Source organism: Pelodiscus sinensis, chromosome 14 (assembly GCF_052426305.1).
Source record: "Pelodiscus sinensis isolate ZL-2025 chromosome 14, ASM5242630v1, whole genome shotgun sequence".
Taxonomy (NCBI): Eukaryota; Metazoa; Chordata; order Testudines; family Trionychidae; genus Pelodiscus; species Pelodiscus sinensis.
Window position 1 is genome coordinate 25,050,760 of NC_143065.1, and position 25,068 is coordinate 25,075,827.

Consider the following 25,068-nt stretch of genomic DNA (forward strand, 5'->3'; position numbering starts at 1 on the left):
AAGACTCAAAAACTAATTGTTCTGCTCTACTCTGCAGTGATTAGGTCTTAGTTTGAGTATTCTATGAACCTAACTTTCTAAGTACAGCTCCGCTTGTATGCTAAAAATGACCTGGCTAAGAATCTCTTTTACAGTATTAACCAGAATGCACACTGTGGTCTTTAGTTCCACACTTAATAGTTACATATTTCTTAGGTGCAATTAAGAAAGTTTTAATCTTTTCTTTAAACCCATGCTAACAAGGAGTAGAATATGTCTTCACAATAAAATTTCTTTCTATACCTGTGCATCTTGGCTCAAGCCATGTTTACAAACTCACAAGACAATGGACAATAATGTGTGTGTGTGTGATTAGCTATCAGATTACATTCTCTTCTAGGGGGATATCAGTGAAGGGCGTATTTAACTTATTGTTATGGTGTATTTAGTGTACAGAAAATTCTTCCATCAGGATGGAGAGGACAGATAACTGTAAATCACGGAAAAATCGCCCTTGCCAATCTGTCATTGTTAAAACCTCCTCTAAGCTCTCTTCCCCATCTGCATTTGATCTGCAATGCACATATATTGTTAAGCTAGCGTATTTGCTTTTTAGTAGATATTTTCTTCTATAGATCCATTCATTCTCTTGTAAAGACACCACACAGGCTCTATTATTTTATTCCATACAGAACTTATTATTTAGATCATGGCTTCATTCTAAACACATATAAAATTCCCTCCTTTCCAATATAAATTCTTCACTCAATCGCTTAAAGGGGTTACAGTCTTTTGCAACTAACATTTGGGCCATCCAAACCAAACCCTTCTCCAGAAAATTAAAATTTTCCACAGCCCCACTGAGTCTGGATGTAATTAGCATAATTTTAAACTATATCCTTATGTCATCTCATATTTTCAAGTGACCCTGTCAATTTAGTTTAGGACCAATATTTGGGTTTTGTGGAAAAACACACATATTTTTCATAATTTGCTTTAATATACATTTTAAAAACAGATTGGTTATTTACAGATTCTTTTCTAGGGTTTGTGAAACCAAACTTAAAACCCTTGATCTAATGCATGGCAATCAGAAAGTGAAAATGAGTTCAAACAAAACTACACAGAGCAATTTCATTACCTAGACAGAACTGCAGAAAGCAAACAAACAGCATAAAGGGAGAAAGTTTGTAGTTTGTTGACATTCTTTCAGTTGCAATAAAGATGTAATACACTAGGAAGGTATTTAAAAGAAATTGGATAAAATCCTAGCCCTATTGCAGTCAATGGACCGGCATACTATTTATTGCTTTTCTTGGAGAAACCTGCCATATGTGGGGCCTCCATCAATTTTTCCTTATGTTTAAAATGCTGAAGCGCAAATTTTGATTTAGCTTCATTAGCATATATTTTTGATATTTGTTAATGACAGCACCCTCACTGTGTTACGCTGGTATTAACTTGGTAGACTGTTGGATATACAGGTTCAGCTAGAATGAAGAGATGTATAAACCACCCCTGCATCTGTTGCTGCTCTTTCCCTAATCTCTTTGTCTTTCTGTCTTCTGACACTGAACTTCTCAGGGCAGAGATTATCCTTTCTTGAATGTCTGAAAAGTGGGTATTTACTGAAATCTTTTGTGAGTTTTGTCATTGCCTTCATTGGGAGCAGGAGCAGACCTGACGTGTATGTTCAAGGGGGAAAAAATAAAGTCTACAGTAGTTTACATACATTACCCATTCCTATCCACACAGGATAAGTAAAGGATAGACCCGATAAATGGAGTGCTGAGGATGCCCTTGTCAACCAAAGTACTCCTTGCTACTACAAGGAGTATGAGAAGTCGATGAGAGTTTCTCCCATTCACTTCTTCCTGTGGGACCATCCCAGAAAAAGTATGTCAACTCCTGCTATGCAAGTCACATACCTGGAGTTACGTATCTTGCATCTATTTTCTCCACCAGTGTAGACCTGGCCTGAGTAGGATAGACAGAGCTAACTTTAGGCAATGGGACACCGAAGTATCAAGGCAAATATGGTTGAAAGCACATTTTGCCTATTTGAAAAGGCTTTCCTCTCTCACTTTTATTCATAGTTTTATTACAGTAGCTCCTAGGAGGTCCCATTCAGGGTCAGATCCTGCTATTACCTATAGATACACTTATCTTTATGAATACAAACAGCCCTGGTGATCTGTGTGGGACTCTTCACACGAATACAGTCATACACTTGGCTAAGACGCTTCCTTTAATATGAAGTCTTTCAGTATTTGTGTTTTACTTGGCTTTCTGCATACTCTGAGCATTCTGAATACAAGATATTGCCCAAACGCTCACTCAGAACAACATGCTTTCCATGTTTTTGATCCGGGCGCATTGTGTTTTCTCACTTTACGTATTGAAATGATGCCAGCATGGCTTTACAGCAACAATGACATAATAAAGATTGTTTCATTTACCCTTACAGGAACAGTAGTTTAGATTTATTGTATTGTGTTCCAAAGAGTGATTGCCCAACAGGATAATATAAGCAAAGAAAAGTAAACTTGAAAATGAACTTAATCACAAAAAGATTGTTTGGAAATGCAGTGGATTTGCAGTTGAGAAATACTTGACAATTCAAAGTATAACCCAACTGTTATACATGAAGGAAAGATTCCTGGAATATCACAGTATCATGAAAATGATTCACAAAGAAAATATACTGCAAGATTTAGACAGTTCTGTTTCAAGTCCTAAGCTACAAATGAGGCGCTTAAAGTGCAATGCAAGACAGAGAAACAAAGGCTGCTTTGTGCTACTTGTGTGGAATCCCTATGCCAGTTCTACCTGCCCTGTGATGATCCTCCTGTGGACAGATTTAGGGTCACTCTGTACCAGTGTTGGGGTACAAAGCAGCCTCAATAGAGCTCAGAATGCCAAGATCTCTGCCTGTCCATAAAATCTGAACAGGTTACAGATAAGTCAGATTCAGAAAATAATGGTGAAAAATGGAAGCATCTTGAAGACTGATCTTTGTTATCACAGCTAGTTTTTAAAAAATACTGTAGCAGTATATCAATGGGTCATAGTCATTCACCTGGAAAACTTCATATAGAACAGAAGTGAGTAAAGGAGTTAACTGTCAAAAACAGACAGAGAGAAGAGGAAAAGATAAAGACTGAGGTGGGTCTACAAAGTGATTCTCCAAAATTTTCATTATCTGTCCAATTTTGTGGATCACCTCCTATCCCTCATTGGAGCCCCTTAAAAACACTTGAGACAGAGAACCAAGAGGCTGAAAAATTAAATATGGCATTAACTGGGGATGTGTTAGGATCTGGTATTTTGATTTGATTTTGATCTTTATCACAATAAAGATAGGAGTCATTTGTATATGAACCCAAACCAGATCATATTTTGATCACCTGGAAATTGGGGGGGGGGAGGAGGGTTAGAAACTTTTTATTAAGTCAAAATTACAATAAAATATTATCATACTTCATCATATTTTATTACTTCAGGATCAGGATAATATTAAAAAACCTGACTAAAGATTCTGGCCTGCTGGCTCAAGAACCCTTCTTTTCTGAATATGCTAATAGGGTGATCAAATTTCAGAATACCTATGCTGTCTTGTGTGCATCATACTTAGTGTGAAAGTCTTTCCTTTATAAGCACAGTCCATATTTTCCTATATGGAAGTTCCACAGGAGTTATCACATTTTCGCCATAATATGCAATATAAAGTCTAGCTGGTTATGATAGAAAAGAAATTAATTTATTGATCTGTTTAAAAGGTAGAGCCTTTACTGGAGCACTAAATAAGCAGGTCAAAGGGTTTCTACAAAGATGGCATTCTGTCATAAAATGAATTTTTCCTCCACAAACCTTCTAATTCCTAAGCAAAACCACCACGTGTACAAGTATGTTCTTCTTTCCCCAAAACCCATCTAACAGAATGTCTCCCTAGTAGAAAAATATATGCTAGATCTTACCCATAGTCAAATATTACTTACACAGTAATTTATCAACAATTTCTTTGAGCTATAAAAATTGGAAAAAAAAAAAGAGGGTATATCCCCTTTCCCAAACAGAGACCCACACATCCAGCTCAATTTATTTGTCTAAACTAGAGCTGTCAATTAAACATAGTTAACTAATGCGATCAGCTATACAAATTAATCAAAAACTTAAAAATTAATCATGATTAATTGCAGCTTTAATCACTGTTTAACAATTGAAATGTATTAAATATTTTCTATATTAAATGTTTTCTATATTTTCATATGTACTATATTCTATGTTGTAACTGAAATCAAAGTATATTATTTCTATTTATTTGCACTTTAAAAGGGATTAAAAATAGTATTTTTCAATTCACCTTCTATAAATAATGTAGGCTAATCTCTTTGTTCTGGAAATTTACAAATGTAGAATTTTTGTTGTTGTTGTTACATAACTGCACACAGAAACAATACAATGTAAAACTTCAGAGCCTGCCAAATGCCCATCATTTAACAACAGTGACCAATGCCAGGTGCCCCAGATGGAATGAACAGAACAGGAAATCATCAAGTGATTCCTCCCCTGTTTGACAGAGGCTAGGGACACCATTCATAACCATTTTGGCTAATAAGCATTGATGGATCTATCCTCCATTAATTTAAACACACTATTAGAGTCCTCATCTTCTGAAAATAGATCAGTATTTGGTAATTTTCCCCATACCATAAAATAAACAACATCAGCTTGCTTTCTATAAAGCAATATAACACTACTCCAGGCTCTTTATTATAATTAATATGCTGCAGATTAATTTCATAATCTGATCATTGGGACTGTGAATTTGATTTTTGAAGAAATCGCTATAAATCCAAATATTTTGGTATTGGGATAAACTCAGATCAACCAGAATCTCCCATTATTGGTCAGTGGGGCCAACAGATTTGCCAGACCGCTAGTCAAGGCAGGAAAGCAGCAGAGAACTTCTGTTCTAGAGGCAGCTGCTGGAGTCTGGGTCCTTTTGAATTACTGGGCTCCAGAACAGTTGCCTCCTTTGGCCCCCCTCATCCCTGTACATAGAGCTGTTACTGATATGTATGATTTCTTTACAAGCTTTTCCTTTTTCATGGCCTGAAGAATATTGAAAATGAGGCCCTCTCCACCACCCAGGAACTAAAATCCTATCAAAAGACCAGCCCTCCCACTGTGCCAGCCCACTGAGGAATTCCTCTTTTCCCTATGTAGCTATGAAAATGGAGGTGTGCAAATATAAACCTGGAGCCTAAACACACATGCATGCATGTTCTTTTGCCTTATCTCTCAACTGTCTGCTGCAGATATTTAATTAAAAGGTTTTAAAGTTATTGTTCAGGCCTTGATCCTGTGGCATTGACAGCACTGAGGTTTTATCACTGGGAGCAGAATTTTAGTCCTTTGTCAACAGTGAATCTTTTTCACTCTGAGGCCATGCTTACAGAGTCCTGTGCAAAAGGAATGTTACCTGCTGGCTTCTTTAGATCACTTTTAGCATTAATGGTACTTGGCAACTGACCAGCAATAACCCAGAAAAACTTAACTTGGCAAGTCATTGGAAATCCAGTGAGTTAAAAAATTAACACAAATATTATTCTGAACAGCATACACTTAACTACTGGCAATGGATGGATGGATGAACTTCTACAATTTGAAAAAAATTTTCTGAAGCTCGGTGAACTCTTGAGCCTAAACGTCTGCCTCAATAGGTCAAATTCTTGTCCATTTCATATTGGAGTAAGTCAACCTAGTTGAGATCAGAGATGAATCCTGTATCTTTCTATTAATAATTTAAAAACCCAGCACTAACTCTTTTCATATTAAGAGCCAGTTTAACATCTGAGTGAATGAAATAGTGATTTGCATTTGTAAAAATACACTATTGTTATAAAAAGTCCGAAAGAAATTAAAATATCTAATTAACCATGTGGAGTACATGGACATTGGCTTTGAAGGTTTAAGGCCTGTTGAGATTTTTCTGTGATATCTGACACTGACTTCCAGATTACCTCGGTGACAGTAAATGAGCCTCCACAACATTATGATCCATTTAAAAATAAAACTACAGCATGACAACAGTTATGTACAGTCAGATCACATACATATTGTACCTTTTGCTGTCTGTTGATTCCACAAGATTTGGAAAGTTCTAAATGAACGTTGTCCTGTTGATGGCCGCAGCGTCCTAGAATTTACACTGTGGAACAAGGGCACTGAGCAACTGGTGATACACCTCACTAGCCCAGCCATCCCAGTGAATTCTGGGAACAGAACACTCCTCCGTGCCCTTGATGGTGGTCCAGTTGCCCTGTTGATATAAAAGCCTTATTGAAACCAAGCCTTATTGAAACCAAGTTGCTTCATTAACCCAGCCCAAACCTGCATAGTTTGCAAAGATCACTCCATTTAGAAAACTCCGTAATATACCTTTAATATTACACTGTAGAATGAGTACAAGACCTTTACATCAGGTGATGCCTGTGGAATTGAAAGTTGATGACTTTCCAGGGTGCTTTTCCAGGTCACCGAACCTGCCACACTTGAGTTACGTTCAAAATCACAAATTTGGCACAAGCATGAACTAAATTGTCCTGACATTGAATTCCACAATCTAGTATAATTACTTTATTTCCAACTTTATTTCCAACAGGAGTTTACTCAGACTGCTCAAAAACCTTACACGGCCAGACTGGAATGTGCAACCTTTTCATACCAAAGAGGTTTCTGCTTTTTATTGAGGACTGCTCACTGACTGAATTTCTGAGAGACATAATAGGGAAGTAAAACAATGAGTTCTATACTCAAGCAACATAGTGCTACATGAAAATAAAATCTCAATAATAGAAGTTAGAACATAGCTGGCAAAGTGTCCTGGCTGCGCAGTCCATAGATCACTGCTATCTCTTTAAAAATCCTTCCCCTTCAAATACCAGTTTACTGACATCATGGCTACACATGGTCCATGACACTCACACACGTTCATCAGACTTACACTGTCTTTTTTATCTGGGCCATTTTAATCAGTTTAAAAGCAAATATTTTGTCATTGTTTTACTTTATTTGGCAACTGTCAGAAACGAAAACAAATCCCAGATACAGAGTTAGGGCAAACAGTAAGATATCAGTAAGGTGTCTTTAGTGTTCAGTGCTGGGAAGACATAATAGAAGGGGAAAAAATCAGGTTCAAAATGGGAAGTCCAGTGGGTGGCACATTGCTAGAAACTCACTGCACATACCTTCAGTCCCAGAATTCCTACTCACCACAACATAAGGTTCGGTGTTTTGTATTCTCTGTCTCAAATGTTCCATCCCAGGCTCTCCTTTGAAACTGATCCCCATTCACTGGATGAAAGACTAGGGGGGATGCTTCCCTTCATTGATGGTGTGTCAGAGCACTACTAGTCAACCCCAAGGAATAAAAAAATATAATGAGTCAGCCCCAAAAATCAGGATATTGACCTTAAAAAAATTGCAAGGTTTTTCAAGCTTTTCTCTGCAGCTATGAGGGTTAGAATCCTTTTTTTAAATAAAAGCTGAGATTCTCGTGGAGTTGAGGCTTTAAGGGGGGGGGGGGGACAAATATTGTGCAACTTATGATAAAGTTGCTAGAGTTAGCATATTCTTTGGGGATGAGAAAGAAGGGAAGAACCCCCATTCCATCACAACTCCCCCATCTGAATTGTGGCTTTACTTTAGACAACCACAGTAGGTGGACATATGAATAAAAGCACCAACCTTCCCCTTTCTCACTTCAGCTTCAGAGTAATCATTCCCAACCAGTAAGCAATCTAATCAATATACCCCAGAGCACATGCTAGGTTCTAAAGAATTTCAGTCCCTTTTCCTCTTATTGGACAAATATTTCCCTTGTCTTCACCACAGGCTCTTTCATTCCCTGCATAAGCGGAAGAGAATGAAGCTAAGACTGGGATGTGTTTCCATTATATACTTCTGTTTCTCCAGTGGTTTACCAAGTTCAGTCAGGCTGAAATTAAATTAAATTAAATTGTACAGGACATTAGTCCATAATGCAGGCCAGCAGCTCTCAGTAATGAAAAAAATATTGAAAGTAGTGGTTACTGCCCAGTAATTACTGTTTCTTCTACTACTAACACATACTGTATGCAATTACATGGGGAAATAATGTTAATTGCTAAGATTAATTAACCACATAACCCACTATCCTGAAAATGCAGAGTTGGAAACTTAGGGACTTTATGATAGACCGTTTGTTTATAGGCAAATCTTTTTTGCAAAGGTGGCCTAACTTTTTGGAGAATTATATATATGTCCCAGTCTATCTGTAGGTTATGATCAGCATATATGTCTCAAACTTAATTTGTTAAATTATACATAAATCATGTATTAAAGTTAATTTTTCATGATATCCTTCTTCTGAGGTCACTAAACAAGCAATGTTAAATATGAAACTTTTATTTAAAATAGACATTCCAATTAGCTGTAACACTGATTCCAAAAACCATAAACCAGCATAAACACTGTTTATTTCAAGATTTGCAAGCCAAAAATCTTGGAGCTGAACAAACTGGAAATATAAATTGGCATCTCAGACTTATAGCTTGGGTCCACCTCTGCTTAGTGTTTATACACAGAGCTCTACATTTTCAAAACACTACAAAAAAAATAAAGTGATAGGTTCTCGCAACATTCCTGCAGTAAACATTATGCCCATTTTACGTGTGGGCTCAATGAGGCAGAAGTGCTAAGCTTCTTGGGGCTAAAGTCCCAAAGAGAGGTAGTACTAAAAAGGGATTACAAGATAGGATTTCCTGGCTCCCATCCCTTTACATCAGGCCTCTTGACCCAGGCTGAATCTTTAACAGAATTTCTACTTCCTACTTAAGTCTCAGAGGGGTAACCATGTTAGTCTGTAACTTTAAAAACGAATAGTCCTGTGGCACCTTAGAGACTAACTAATATATAGACTCTAAGGTACCATGGGGCTATTTGTTGTTTTTAAAGCTACAGACTAACATGGAGACCTCTCTGAGACTTTTTACTTATTTATTCTGGAAATTAATTTCCTCGCTCAAAGACCTATTTGTCCTTTTCCTGATAAAATAATAATATAATTAACAAAAAAAAATACAGCCAAACAGAAACCCAACTATTTATAGATAAGGGATATTGCTAAATTGACAGGCATCTTTGTGCTTCAGCCCTCCCAGCATAGGAAACTATCGACCTAGTAAAACTCTCAGATTTGACACAAAACATATTTGGTACCCTACATTCAGCTCTGCATGCCAAATAGAAAAATCTTTGTTTTCAGCTAAAAATCAACTCTAGATTTAGAACGTACCCTCCAATACTGTAGCAGACAACACTGATTCAAATGACTGAAGGAAATACAGCTTGTAATTCATCTGAAAGTTTGCACAAAGCTTTACCAAATGTATCTAACACACACCAAACTGCTTGATGTGGCAGAGTTTGGTACCTTTTTCCTTTTGCATTTTCAGCATAATACCGATAGCTGCAGCTCCTAGGTATTAACATCCTTATATGAAAAACCCCCAGAAGGTCTCCCACAACTGTTCTATGGAAGTCTTAAGACCTGCAGGAGATTTATAAGCCTGGCTGGGATTAGTTTACAGAGCCTGATTGTAATTTCCTTTACTCGGGGTTTGCACCATTTATTTCAGTGATGGGTCTCTTGGTTTACAACAGGGTAACTTGGATGGAACACAGGCCTAGTATATAGAAACCTTGTATTCATGCTCTAGTAGACTGTATTGTGGTTCCTGATTTTGATAGGTAGTTTTATTCTTGCCACATCTCACACAATGGGAAGGAAATGCCTTCATTTAGGGAGTAGTTTTAAAGACATACGTGTGGGGGCACTTTGGGGCTGAAGGGTTTTGCTGTGAGTTTGAAGGAGACACTGAAAATCTCACTTGCACTGACACAGCAGTCCTGGCCTTTAAAGAAGGCCTTTTCCCTCCCATGAAAAAAGTTGACAGTGTTATAGCAGCCAAACCTGGGACATGTTGAAGAAAGAAAAGGAAGACTAAGGTAAGACTAACCTGAGACTGGTGTCCTTAGGAGTGAGTTCTGCCCTCCATGAAATACAAAGGACAGGCCAGGAGGGAAGCTGACAGTCAGTGACCTTCACATCAACAGCTTGCTGCTGTGGGCACAAGTACATTTGTATAGTCTATAAATAGGCACCATGTGATCTGAAGGCACATTAAATTTGGCACTGGGAACATGAAGACTCTCAAAGTGAAACACAGGGGGATTCCTGGCAGCCTCCGAATAGGCCTGACATTTCCAAACCTCCCTGCAACAGTTGCAGACTGCAACCTTCAGTAACTAACCTAACACCCAGTCCCACAGCATTGTCCCTGTAAACACAGTAGGGGACAGTAGTCTTGGGTACTTACATGCCATGGCACCTCTGTCCCAGGACCTAACTTCTTTGGAAAATAAAGAGACATTGTTTTGTGAGCTCCCTGCACTACCACCATGATGTTGGCTCATAATTCTTATACTTTGTCTGTCTTGCTTCTTTGCCTTTTGTTCAAGCGTCACCCTGTAAGACACAATCAGACCTGTGGTTACAGTAAAGGGGAGTGATCTGGGGAAGCAAAGCTTCTCCACATAGAAACCCTCCTCAGTGATAGCAGGGAAAGCTCTTTGTCTTGTTCCACACAACTTTGATCACCGATCACACCGACATTTTGCTTTGCAATAGGTGTGTGGACACTTTGAGATTCTTCCAGTCGATATAAGATATAATGTTTTGTACCATTTCAACAGAATATTTCTGCAGTTTTTATAATGGCAGCAACATTCCAGCAAAGTTCTCATAGCTCTCAAAACTATACATAATGATTACAGACTATAGAAAGAGCTCCCTTCACTCAACAAGTGAAATGTGTCCATCTCGGGGTTAAAAACAAGCTTTAAAACTGTGCATAGTAAGCATCACCCATGGCTTATTACTAAATTCATTTGGGCTTTGTGTAGGAAGAGTTATTTTATGCAATTACTGTAAATTACATAGGGGTTATAAACCAAGTTTATCCAAGGCAATAATTAGTCCTTTCCATGCAGCCTCTAGTAAGTACCTCTGCTTATTCTTCCTGATTTAGCACTGCCTCACATTTCCCGCTAACTATTACTGCCCCTTTGCTGCTAGATCTTCTGGGCCTGTTTATTTTCTTATGTGATTAGTAAAACAACCCAAAATGCCAGACCTGCCGTTCTCTCCTTTTTGTGAATACTAGACTCCTGGGGTACGTCTACACAGCAAAGTTAATTTGAAATAACAGCTGTTATTTCAAATTAACTTTAATAGCTTCTATACATGCAAACCGCTATCTCGAAATTAATTCAAAATAGCGGCGCGCTTATTTTGAATTTGGTAGACCTCATTCTATGAGGAATAACGCCAAATTCAAAATAGCTATTTAGAATTAAGTGCTGTGTAGACACTTAATTCGAAATAGGGGGCCTCCAGCCCTTCCCAGGGAGGGCTGGTGGCCACTCTGGGCACAACCAGAAAAACTCCTCTCTTCTCCCCCCGCCCAGGGGCCCTTAAAAGGGTAAAATCTGGCTACTGGGCACGTGCGAGCCACAGGCCTGCCAGCAGAGAGCCAGCACTGCCACCCCCACACGCAGTGGCCCCATCGGGAGCTGGGCAGCCAGTGCCAGCCTGGTGTCCTCCTCCCAGTCCCCCAGCTCCCAGGGGCCAGCCAAGGGCATAGATAGCATGCACCCGCCTGGACTGGTGTGGATCATCTCCCCCCCGCCTCGGCCACACTATACACGGCACAGGGGCATGGGTGCAGTCTTGGGGCAGCTCCCACTCCCAGGGAGAGCCAGACATCCCGACCATGGCCTCTGTGCAAACACGTTGGCTCTGACGGTGCAGGGCATGGTCATCCTCACCTCACAGGCAGTGCTGGGCATCCACTGTGTTCCCAGGGAGAACTGACCACTCCCCTTCTTTTTCCACAGCCGCACCAGCTGCACGTGCAGGGTGCACCACCCTGCCTGGGACAACCTCCCGCACCCAAGGGCTTCTCTGGACCACCAGCACGTGGCAGGGGCACCGAGACCAGCACCTGGGTGCCCTGTGAGCCCTGAACCACACCATCCAGGTCTGGGTGCAGGAGGACCTGCAGCTCTGCCGGGAGCAGCTTGCCCAGGGCCGTGCCATGTGCTCACACCTGCAGGCCCTGGTGCAGAGCGTGCTGCCCTGTACCACCCCAGTGCCTGCTGCCCCTCCAGCTACTGTACCTCCTCCCTCTCCTGCCCTGCACACCCTCCTCCTCAACCTCCACACCCCCCACCTCAACCTCCGCAACCTCCTCCCCATCCCCCCAGGGACACCGAGGCCCTCTCCCCCATGGTGCTGGGAGGCAGTTGGCCCAGTGAGACCCCCACTCCTGAGCACTGAGCTTCCCCTCCTACTTCTTCCCCTCACTTCCCCCTTCCAGCTCCCTCCTCCAAGTTTTCCCCTCTCCTGCCACCCTTCCCCGGTCTCCCCAGAGGTTAATCCCCCTCCAGTTTTGTACAATAAACCCAGTTTATATTTTTGAACATACGTGTCTTTTATTTGACATCAGGAATGGGGGGGGGGGGGTAAGGAAGGGGTCAGTGGGAGGACGTGAGGGAGGAATGGGGCACGAGCCCCCAGTGGGGAGGACCGGGGAGGCTCTTAGCGCTCCTCAGGGTAGATGCTCTTCCGCAGGGCCTCCTGGATCCTGACAGCCCCTGCTGGACCCCCCAGATGACAGCCTGCAGCAAGTGCAGCCAGGCTGATGGCAACAACCCCACAGAACGCACCAGTATGCCCGGGGCAGCTCTGGCTCCATGTGGCCAAGTGCTTTGCTGTCCCTCATCAAGGTAGACAAGGAAGCAGGGAACCCTGAGAACTGTCTGTCCGGGGTGGGTTATGGTCCCTTTAAGCAGGGAGCTCAGTGAGCTTCAGGCAGCAGCCCACACAAGTCTTAACCTGATACCCTGCCGGCACTGGTTCCGGCCAGCCTTAACTTCGGTTCAGGTTCCACTCAGCGTGGACGTGCTATTTTGAACTAGTTCGTGTGTGTAAATGCGTTATTTTGAATTAGTTTAATTCTAATTAACTATTTCGAAATAGTGCTGTAGTGTAGACATACCCCCGCATAAAATTCTAAGTTAATCATCCAAATGTGGTAAGGAGTCAGTGAGGAGTAGGACGACATTCCCAGAATTTGCTTCCCTTCCCAATGTGGTCCATAATTTTCTTGGTGCCCTGGGGACACATGGGGTCTGATGGCATTACATCTGGTGCTATACATTCATAACTCTGACTCAGATCAAAAGGAACTGTTCTCTGAACAGATGAAATGGTATAAACTGCTAAATTCAAGCCCTAGGCATCTCAAATTGGGCACCAAAATTACTGGATAAGTTTGGTCTTAAATCCCTCTGCATCTCAGTTTCCCAACTGTAAAATAGGGATAATAATAGCCCTATCTACTCTCCAGGGTATTGTGAATATAAAATCATGCATATTTGTGAAGCTCTCAGGTCGAGTGTCATAAAAAAAAGCCCAAGAAGATTCTGTTTTCCAGAGCACAGTTTGAATAATATGCTAAAACTAAGGCCTGGGGATACATTTTAAACAACCAGAAGAAAAAAGAATATTGACACTATGGGAAAACCATGGAATTAGACAATAATACATCTGCATTAGGGGTAATGCCTATGCATGGTCAGCATAATTCTAATTAAAAAATTTTTTGACAGCACTGATTTTTACAGAAGATGAGAACGTAGTAGCCCTTTATGGAAAAGAAATGGTAAAATCTGGTCTGGTTCATGGCTAAATGGAAGTCTTGGCCTATTGGACAAAACTCCATATTTTAATTTTTAACATCTGGTCAAAGCTTCTTCTCAAACTTTGCCAAGGACAAATGAATACATTACTACAAGTGTAACTGTAGCCTGAATGTAACTGTACAGTCTCACTTCTGGAATATGACGTACACAATTTTCATGGAAATTGACAAGTGAATTTTATAAAGTTTTGTGAAAGTCTGAGCATGGCAGCATTCACATGCTACAGGATCTGCTATTGCACAATAAGGGGGCCTTTCCTAGAGGTTATTAATATACAGAGTCTGCTCTTCTGTTAGTCAATGGCAATGTTACAATATCCTAAATTGCTGCAAGTGGTTTGTCTCTCTTGTGGTTATAGTGATGATATTGTTCTGTTAAAAACAGAGAATCAATAGCTTTGTGAGTTACACACCCATTTCTAAAGCAGTCGTGATGGAATGCATCCTTTTCCATGTTGTGTGAAATAAATATTGAAATGCAATAATGCAGGTGACGATTAATCGGTTTGTGCAGTACTTATGAGAATTTGATAATGAATCAAAATACACATCTTGGATTTTTTTTGGGGGGGGGATTTCTAAAGGGGTACTGGGCACAGTTGTTATTTGGGCATCCAGAATGACATAGGGTCTAACAAGGGGAGATGTATCATACACAGCAGCTTTGCTCTTTCAGCCAAGGGGGCAGCTTATCACCTATTGTTGTGGTTGCTTCCCTCAATCTATCAGCATTACCGTTATCTCCCTGTAACTGAGCTTTAGCAAGCTAAGTGTCATGCATACTCATGTAACAGGGAAGAAGACAGAACTCTGTGATATCCCATAAAACACCATCCTTGAGAGAGAGAAAAAATTGCTCCCAAATGCCTTCTGGGTGCCTCACCATGGAACCGCTATTTAACTATCCTGGTTAGGTACCTGTCCCAGGGTGAACTTACCGCCAGAGCATCCCCTCTTGCCAGGACAGGGAATAGTAGTGGTTCTTCAGCACCCTCTTGCAGTTTCCATGTCCTGGCCTTCCTGCTGGATCATTTTTCCATTCATTCCCTTCTCTAGGCAACAGAAAAGTCAAACCAGAAAAACATGACCTCTGATGGCCTTTATTCCAGGCTTTCAGCTTGTCATTCCTTCTGCCACTTTTAGTGCTGAGGCTTGTGTATCCCCTCTTGCTAGGGAAGGGAAGCCAGGCCAGGCCCTTCCTTCCCTCTGGGTGCCAGCCCATTGATCTTATGTTAGGCAAATAAGCACTGCTCCTTACAATCCACTGTTGCTACTCCTATCTTTCTGCCATTTGTCCACATCTCTCATCAGGCTGTGGACTCCACTGTTTCTGCTCAGTAGTACTGCCTCCTAGTACATCTTCTTCACAGCCAGCGACTGAGGCACTTCATCAAGACCACTTTCAGCCTCTCTAGCAACAGCCCTTCTGTCTGAGCAGCAGCTGTTTCTGCCAGCTGTTGCTAATTGGCCCCTTAGTTGCAGCTGGAGGGATAATTGATCCCTTGATTAACTCCTTCTTGGCTTTCATGCTGTGGGCGTCTGCACATCCTGTCAGAGGACCAAACATGTGTCAAGTCACCTAATAGTGTTAAAAGACTCACCTGAAGGCCTGAAGACTACCATTGCAGTTTCTGTCTTATATCCAAGCTAAACCCTTCCTCAGAAACTTTCCCAAAAAGGAAGATTGGGAACAAGATACAAGTTAAAACTTAGGGAGGGCTGATGGGCACCTGCAGCTCCCATTTGTTTAATCTGTAATTGGATAATCAGCACCTCCAAGAATCAGGCCCAAAGCTCCACGAATTGAGACATCAAAAATCAGTGGATACTTTGGAAAATGTTGAGCCTGGCATTTCTCCATCTCTGCTTCCCCAACTGTTAAATGGAGAATTGGAAGGCTCATTTTATTAGTATTTGTAAAGTGCAGCATGTAAAAGACTAAGTATATTTTTCTCCACAATTATTTAATGACATATTGCAATAATCTAAAGGTTTATGTTTTATATGACTGTGTTAATAAAACAGCAAACCTTATTGCATTGCTGAAAACAGTAGTAAGTAAGCGGCATGAGTCTGAAAGCTGTAAAACTTTCCCTGCTGTAATTTTTAGACTGCTAGGTTCAAAAAATGTAACAAATAAAAGGGCACAATACAGTGTGTTTTGCTCATAGTATGGCAATTTTATTATAGATAGATCAAAAAGTAGGATATAGTTTGGTTTACAGCATACTAGTGATTAACGCAGGGCCTCTGCATAAATAATCTGTGTACTACTCTCGGAGTTATATGTGGCCTACCAGCCTATTTTTCCAAGCCTGGTAAACTGATATGAGCCATCACATCACTGATATGAGCTCCTCACCCTGAGGTCTTTAGGGGAAAAGGGAGTTACTCACCTTCTGCAGTAACTGGTGTTCTTCGAGGTGGGTGCTCCTGTGTTTTGGTGCCCCTGCGCTTATAATCGGAACTTTTTGGTAGCAGTACCCTTGGGTGCCAGCGCGCATGCATGGTGCCACTCATGCCATAGCAAGCAAGTCAACGTGTGCGCACGGTCAACTGCCCCTCAGTCCCTTCTCTATTGCGGAGAGATGTTAGAACTCCGAAGCAGAGGGGAGGAGGGAGGGTCAGGGAGCACCCACAGGGACACCCATCTTGAACAGCAGTTACTGGACAAGGGGAGTAACCTCTTTTTATTTCTTTGAGGACTGTCCCAGGGGGGCTCTCCACTGTAGGTGGCTACAGAGCAATGCCCTGAGGATTTGGAAGGAGGGGCTTTGGATCTGACTTGTCAGTGACGGACAGGATTGTCGCTCCAAACTTAGTCATTGAGTGGCATAGTGATCTATTGCATAGTGTTTTCTAAATGTATGTAGAAGAGGCCCATGTTGCAGCCTTACTAATATTGGTGATGGGCACGTTATGCAAGAAAGCTGTAGAAGCAGCCACTACTCTGGTGGAATGGGAACGTAATTGATTAGGAGGTGAAACTTTGTTGATCACACAACAGGTTTTGATGCAATTTTATACTAATTTGGAAAGTCTCTATTTGGAAATTGCTTGTCCTATCGAGCAGTCTTCCAGGAGGAATAACGGTAGTTCAAATTAGGAGCTTTAATTCGAACTACCTAGTCCATGCAACGTGTAGCTGCGAGCAGGTAGTTCGAACTACGGGGCATTTAAAAATGGCGGCAACCGGGAACATGGAAATGAAGCCTGGGATATTTAAAACCCGGTCTTTATTTGCAAGTTCGAATGCCTACATTAGCCACCATAGTTTGAACTAGGGTGTCAGTGTAGACATACCTCCAGAGAGGTGTAGCCAGGAGCCCCTCTGAATGAGGACAGACATCACTAAGGAGCTCTATGCCATGTCAGCAGAGTCCAACAAGGCCTGTAAAGTCATTTTGTCTACAAGGGCTCCTTCATCAAGGTTGGCCCTGAATGATGTCTTGTAATCCTCCAGCAGATGTTCAATAAGTTTTCATCTTATCAAAAAGATTATATGCAAATTTTGACAGTAGGGTTGAGTAATTAGTGATCCTGAATTGAAGTGCTGATGATGAATACACCTTGCAGCCCAGAATGTCCAGCATCTTCCAGTCCTTATCTAACGACGTAGACTTGAAGTGGGTTTACTTGCCCCTGGTGTGGGCTGCCTCCACTAGGAGGGAATCGGGAGCCTGGTGGGTAAAAAGGAATTCTGTGCCTTTGGCGGCCACGTAGTATTTTCTGTCAGCCCTCTTAGAAGTTGGTGAGATGGAGGCTTGGGTCTGCCAAATTATTTTCACCAGATCTAATATAGCCTTATTGACAGGGAAGGCTATTTTGGAGGATGCAGAAGCCTAAAGGATATCTGGGAGTTTGTCCTGCACTCAATAGTCAACAAGATTTACTTTTACTTTTGTATCCAGCAACTGCAGTGCAATGACTGTATTTGTCATCTGAAGCTCAGTATTGGGAGTCTTATTCCTTTATTAGTCTGTCTCCTGCTCAATATTAAAAGCCCTGTTTCATTTTTCAATTCCAGAGATTAAAAGATGGCCTATATTCTTACCATAGTTTGGCAATCTCTAGTAACTGGTGCTAATCCCGTCTCAAAGTTCAGAGACAAAGAAGTTGGGGCCATGTTATTTATCTGCCAGCAAGGGAGTCAAAGATAGTGAAGTTTTCATGGCTTGATCCCATACAGATCATAATCTAAGTTCCTCTTGGGAATTACCCCTTGAGGGGTAATTTGGCATATTTCAGGGGGTAATAAGTTTAAAATAACATAGTAGTTCAATGTTGTTCTACATAATGTATGAGAAAACAGAACACATTAAAATGATTAGTCATAATTTTCTTTTTGTCTATTGCCATTTGAAAAAGGAGGAGGGGTAATTTTGGTTTATTGGTTATGCTTAAGGGGTATCACTGGCGCCTCACTCCATAACCTAGCCCCAGGGATAGCCTCTCCTGGCCAGGCATAATAGCTCAGCAGCCTAGTCTATGGTGCCCCCATCTGCAGGGCAGTAAGGCCCAGTGGCTGAGTCTATAGCGCCCTGGTTGGCAATAAGGCCCAGTGGCCTAGTCTATCTCACTCCAATCAGCGGGGTAGTGAGGCCCAGTGGCCAAGTCTATACTGCGATGGATTGGCTCCCCCCTCTGGGGATCAAGGGAGGTGGGGTAGGAGGCCTGGGGCCCTCTGTCTCCACCAGGCCCCAGCCCAGGGCCCTGTCAGTGGTAGGTGGTTCCCACCAACCACTAGCTCGGCAAGGAATCCACCCAAAACATGCCGAGTCCACCGGGAGGCCACCTGCTCCCCGCCCTTGGCTGCTTCCTACCCTAGTCCACTGGTCGGCGTAGTCCCCACCTGCAGTTGCTGATCCCTTTTTGCAGTGGTGGCAGTTATGTGGAAATGCTCCTGGCCCAAGATCTAATGCTTTGGGCATGTCCATCAGATATTGGAAAGGGCATTCTTCAGGTCAGGCATGTCTTACATCTAGGAGACCCTGGCATAACTACTCTAACTATGGGAAGAATGGGAAGGAAAAAGGGGAAACAACCTTTTTTTTTTTTTTAAATGGAGAGAAAAAAAGGGAAGAAAAGGCACCCGAATAAACTAGGCAAAAAACAGTAACAACAAGCAGCTAACAACTATCTCATCTAAAAGGAATCCTGGAGTGCAGCTGGGTTCCAACCATGCCTGGAGCAGTTGAGAAGGAACTGAGGAATGGTTGATGGCGCACACGCGTGAGCACACGGGCTGTGGTGCAAGCAGCACTGCGCATGTGCACTGGCACCCAGGGGTACGGCTGCTAACAAGTTCTGATTATAAGCGCAGAGGTGCCAAGACAGAGTGGAGCGCCCACAGGGACATTCCTCAAAGAAGAACCACAAAACCTTCTTCTTTGACAAAGCCTTTCCACAGTAAGAAAAACATTCTCATTCACTGGCACCCTCTGCTACCCAATTAACCCGCTGGAAAGATGAAAAAAAGAGGAATTTAATGTAAAATAAATATATATTTCACTAGGCATTTTGCTATTGCTACTAATTTTTCATGGAAGATACCTGGATACTGTGATGTTGGGTGGCATTTGTAAAACCCCAAGGAAAAGAGAAAGGCTTTGTCTACACTATGACTTTTTCCTCAAGAGGCAATGCAAATGAAGTGTGGATTAACATTTTCTCGCGCTTCATTTGCATTCTCTTTCATTCCATTTTTGCACTAGGGGTTTTTGCGCAAAGAACAGCCAGTGTGGCCTTTGCCATTTTGCACATAAATCCTTTTTTCCACAAGATCCTTATGCCTCTCTGGCACAGGCATAAGGATCTTGCAGAAAAAGGGGTTTTTACACAAAATGGCCATGGCCACACTGCCTGTTTTTGAGCAAATACCCCTAGAGCAATAACGGAAAGAAAGAGTATGTAAACGAAGCATGGGAAAATGCTAAACTGTGCTTCATTTGCATCGCCTCTTGTGGAAAAAGTCATAGTGTAGCCGTAGCCAAAGATTCTAACCATCATCCATTTCTCAAATTGAGATGTGTTAGTTGCCAGTTCTTGCTATCACATTTGGACGCCATCTTGGAATTTAGTGGCAAGCTCTTCCTAATCTGCACACTGGCACATTAAGATTAAGTAAAAAAAGAGGGGGCTTCTAGTGAAGCATGTTCCACGTGGTTCTTAATCTAGAAACCACTTCCTCACTTTAGCGTGACAGAGGCCAGACTTGGATATTTTCAGGAACTGCAGTAAAACCTCCTTTGCAAGTATTTTGAGATTTCTGGCTTTGGTGGTAGATTGAGGTGCTCAGTGTGTATTTCTCTTTCTGGAGTCTGGAACATTTCTGGCCCTTCATTGTACCACCTACCTGATTTGGTTGGCAGAGGATATTTGTTACCAAGCATTTTTTTTTAACTGAGGCAATTTTAAGTTTTCATGCAGGAGCTACAGTTTAAAAAGTTGTTTTAAAATTGAAAATAATAAATTAAAGAAAACATTTTCATTCAGTGATAGGTTAACAAACATATAAATCCCTTGCCAGTTATGTGTCACATTCTAAGGTGTACTTATTACAGGCAGAAAGTCCAAACACAACTGTAGTAGGTTGAATAGGTTTTAATAACATAACTGAATACACACAACCTGATCAGAGATTTATAGTTAAATATGCAGTCTAACGTTCACAAAAACATGACCCAACATTTTAATTGAGAGCTCTTGAGTCTGAGCTCCAGGACTTGACTTTAATTTTTGATTTAATGCAATTTACAAGTGTGTATTTCCTCAAGGTTATTTATCTGGATAGTTATTTATGTCTTCTGAAACATGGACAACAGAAGCACTAGAGCGTGAAGTTTAACCAGACTTCAAAAACCCCAAGAGGAACTTAGATTATGATCTGTATGGGATCAGGCCATGAAAACTTCACTATCTTTGACTCCCTTGCTAGCAGATAAATAACATGGCCCCAACTTCTTTGTCTCTGAACTTTGAGACGGGATTAGCACCAGTTACTAGAGATTGCCAAACTATGGTAAGAATATAGGCCATCTTTTAATCTCTGGAATTGAAAAATGAAACAGGGCTTTTAATACACATATTGAGCAGGAGACAGACTAATAAAGGAATAGACTCCCAATACTGAGCTTCAGATGACAAATACAGTCATTGCACTGCAGTTGCTGGATACAAAAGTAAAAGTAAATCTTGTTGCCTATTGAGTGATTATTTGGCAAAACCCAATTGTGCTATTGTAAGAGATAATTCTTGTTAGGTTTTAAACTCTTGAAAACTGTCTGAGAAACTGAAATTCATAGATTTACAGTTTTTCAGGCAGTCAGAAAAGTATAGAAATTAAGCCTTTTACTGTTATTTTTATGAGGTTTTTGAGCTTCCTTAGGATATTAATTTCATATTGATAAGGAATACAGCATCACAGTGCAGTCCACTACACATTAATAACAGATTGCTAAATATAATTCATCTGAAATAATGGCAGACCTGCTTATACTTAGCATCTCCATTCTTGAAGATATGATATTTAAGGCAGTGAATTAGACATGAAAAACCCCTCCCATATAAAGAAAGAAAACATGAATCATATTCTTCCTGATGGGTGCAAGCAAGCAGATTACAGAGGTACAAATACTATACTATTAGGGCTGTTGATTAATCCTAGTTAACTCAAGTAATTAACTCACAAAAATTAATCATTTTTTTAAAATCACAATTAATAACACTGGTAAACAATAGAATAATAATTGAAATGTACTAATTTGTGGATGTTTTGGTGCAGTGTATCACCTGATCATGACTAAATATACATTTTCCTATTTACTTACAATCTGTGCTTCAAGGTCCAGTCCATTTCCATGCCCAGTATTCCTTGTAGACATGGTAGTTCTGTCTGGTTCAATACAGCTCGTTCTCCCTAGTCCTGACTTGAAACTCACACAAAGAAAAATGGCAGGCAGGTACATTTTCAATTCAAATTTCAACACCTTTTCCCATTGGCTCTTCTGGCTTCCTGCTAACACCCCCTAGCTACCTGAGTTTAACCCTTTAGTTGCTGGGTGCTGGCCAGCTCTCTTTCTATCCATCACAGTCTCCCGTATCAAAAATACAATTCTCTTTTTTCATCTAGCCACAAACACAAAAGGGCAATCTAGCAACCTACAGCATGGACATTTCCTGTTTCTTTTAACAAATAGTGGCAACAGGTCCCCCTAGAATCTGTCTCTGATAGCTGGGGATACCATAGGGTTTAGCAGAAATATGTTCTTCTGCCTCTTTGACTCTTATGAGAATGGGGAAATGAGTTCTTAAAGACTATGGTATACAATCCTGGAGACTGCACTTTGACAGAATGAGAAAATTTGGGTGTTCCAAACTCTGTTCCAGCAGAGTTTTAACTATTAGTCAGGCAACCTGTCCTGAACAGGTCAAAGAGTAGGTACTAGATGAAAGGCAGTCCATTGGTCCTCCACATTGGAGCTTTAGGCCAACAACTTATTCTTACAAAAATTTTGAGTTATAAAAACATAGTAAGATAGCTATTCTAGCAAACAGCAGGACAGCCAGGGGTGGCAGAACCTTGTTTGTGTTGTAAGCAATGTCTGATGGCATGGGAAGAGATCAGAGGCGATACCTAGCCCAAGCAGGGTAGAGGGTCAGCTCCAGGATTGAGAGCCGTGGTGTGTGGTAGACAACATCTGTTGCTTCTCTTTCTCACTACTCCCTGTGTAGGTGGTCTTAAGGGTCTCGGCTGGTTTGACCTTTTGCAGCAGACTGACCTCAGCCAATAGCAGAGCCAATATCAAAAGAGTATCTTAGATGGGTTAGGGCCCCATGTAGCAAACTTTAAGACAAAATTGACTCAGGTGAAAGTTTAATTTTTTTCAGTTACTTTTATAGAATTTGAGGAGGCAGATAGAAATATTAGTCAAATAATTTCTGACAGTGGGTTTGGGTCTGTCCCGAGGCGCACCTCCCTGTCCTGGAGCATACCCCTCTGCAAGCTCAATCTCAAAGTTCAGTGCCCCTAACTCTGGGGAAATCAGGCCCCTCTGTGCCGAGTCACAAAGTTCAGTGCCTAGAGGCCTGAGATGCCGGAGGGCTCTCCCTGGCTATTGAAAAGCTGAACTCCAGTTAGGATAAGGGTAGGGGGACTCGGGCCCTCCCACTCCACCGGGTTCTGACCCAGGCCCTGTTGGCAGTGGAAACTGCACTGCCAGCACAGCGGGATGTCCGCCCGAAACACGCTAAGCTCCCAGAAGGGTAACCCTCCACCCTGGGCCACTTCCTACCATCTCTGGTAAGTAGTTCAGTCCCTGGGGTGCGGCCCGGGGTACCTGGGACTTGTGGCTGTCTCTCCCCTTGGTCAAGGCAGTCTCTGGGATCATGGCGGCTGCTACTCCTGAGAAGGCTGTGGCTGGGTTGGCTGCTCCATGTGTGGCTGCAGTTGCTTGCCTTGCTCCTCCGGAGGTGGGTGTGACTCCAGGGACAGCTGCAAAGGTTGCTCCTCAGAGGGCAGCTGCAATGACCAAGCTGGCTTAGGAGCTCCAACTTGAGCTCCCTCCCTCCTTGCAGTTCCCCCTGAATGAGCTGTATCCAGGCCTTTTATATAGTCCCCACGCCAGGTGCATGCCCAGCTGGTTAAAAGGGGCGGTGCTTCCTCTACCCACAGGCCTTTCTCTCCCCTCTCTTTAGTATGGGGCATATCCTCCCCACCATAGGGTCCAAGCTGAGAGAATGTCCCTCTCTCTGTGCATTGTAATGATGACCAGATTCGTTGAGGCATTCTGGTTGACCTTCAGTGCAAAGTTCAGGTTCCTTACCACATATTTGCTTGCTTTTAGTTTATGGATTTTGATGGATGACAAAGAGATGGATATACTACCTACCTGTAGGCAGGGGCTGAACTACTGCTTGCAATGAGCCAGCTAAAAGGAGAGAGCAGCCCTGGGGGTGGGTATGCTCACTCAAATTGTTTAGGCCTGCAACCTAATTAACTGTCGGTATGTAAATACAGCTTATGATGGGATGGGGAAGGAATCTGGAGTGTGGTTATGTAAATCCAATTCAGCCAGGGCTGATCGAGGATCAGTTGTTAGAATGGAATGTGGTGTATTGTCACTAATTTGGCAGTTGTGGGGTCAGAAATCATGCTACCCCTAAATGTAGGAACTGTAAAATATGACACCAGTGCTGCAGGAGAGACACGATCATTGAAAGGGGTCTCAGATAAACAAGCCTCGCCCTTCCAGAGCTGAGTGAACTGAATTGAGGGAAAGGACTTGAGCCAGCCTGCTTCATGCCTGGCAGGTGTGAGCTGTAAGACTGGTTCGACCTGTCTCTCCTCCCCCCACCCCCGTCTCCGCCCCTCCGTGTTCTAAGGATAGATTTAAAGCAGACTCCATCAGGAGTCTTTTTGCCAGCCTAGGTGGTGGATAAAGAGTTGAAATCACTAAGAGCTGAAGTCACTGGTTTGGCTTCGAGCCAGACCCATCACGACCAGCAGAGCAGTTGGTGGGAGCGACCAGCGGGCGGCCGGTAGAAGAAGCAGCAGGTGACAAGCAGAGTGGCTGGTGGAAGTGACCAGCGGGTGGCTGGTAGAAGAAGTGGCAGGCAGCCAGCAAGGCGGCTGGTGGAGCAGCAGACCACAGGAGCAGCACAAAGGCGGCATGGCCTCAGGCTCAATGAGTGGAGTCATCAGGGTCATGTGTCTGGGGCTACATCTAGACTACACCTCTCTATCAACAGAGAGTTGTAGATTAGGCACACTGAAATTGCTAATGAAGTGGGGATTTAAATATCCCATGCTTCATTAGCATAAACATGGCCGCCACTTTTTTATGACACAGAACTTTTTCGAAAAAAACAGCAGTCTAGATTCAGATCTGTCGAAAACAAACCCTTATTCAACAGATCCTGTAAACCTCATATTTTGAGGAATACAGGATCTGTTGGAAAAGGGTTTATTTTCAACAGATCCGCGTCTAGACTGCCAGATTTTGTTTTGTTTTTTCGAAAAAGCTCTGTGTTGAAAAAAAGCGGTGGCCATGTTTATGCTAATGAAGCACGGGATATTTAAATCTCCGCTTCATTAGCAATTTCGACATGCCTAATCTACATCTCTTGGTCGACAGGGAGGTGTAGTCTAGATACACCCTGGGTCCACACTGACTGGAAACAGCTGTAAGTGAGGCATTTGAAGTAGAGTACGGAGAAA

The 25,068-nt window shown here is 42.1% G+C and overlaps 1 protein-coding gene across 3 annotated transcripts in view; it reads right to left on the reverse strand.

Annotated features, from left to right (window-relative positions):
* The window catches only part of LOC102453110 (NAD(P) transhydrogenase, mitochondrial-like), a 92,723-nt gene extending 82,572 nt beyond the window's left edge, over positions 1-10,151 (reverse strand). Inside the window, exons 1-3 of one of the 3 annotated variants that reach the window (XM_006135049.5) lie at positions 10,044-10,151; positions 7,258-7,394; positions 6,108-6,304 (exon numbers count right to left, since the gene is read on the reverse strand). In XM_006135049.5, coding sequence (XP_006135111.3) covers positions 6,108-6,304; positions 7,258-7,265 — 205 coding nt within the window. In that variant the 5' untranslated portion in view covers positions 7,266-7,394; positions 10,044-10,151. The remainder of the gene's footprint in view (positions 1-6,107; positions 6,305-7,257; positions 7,395-10,043) is intronic. The other 2 variants (XM_075897170.2, XM_025190703.3) reach the window with 2 other exon arrangements.
* Positions 10,152-25,068: the final 14,917 nt, after the last annotated feature.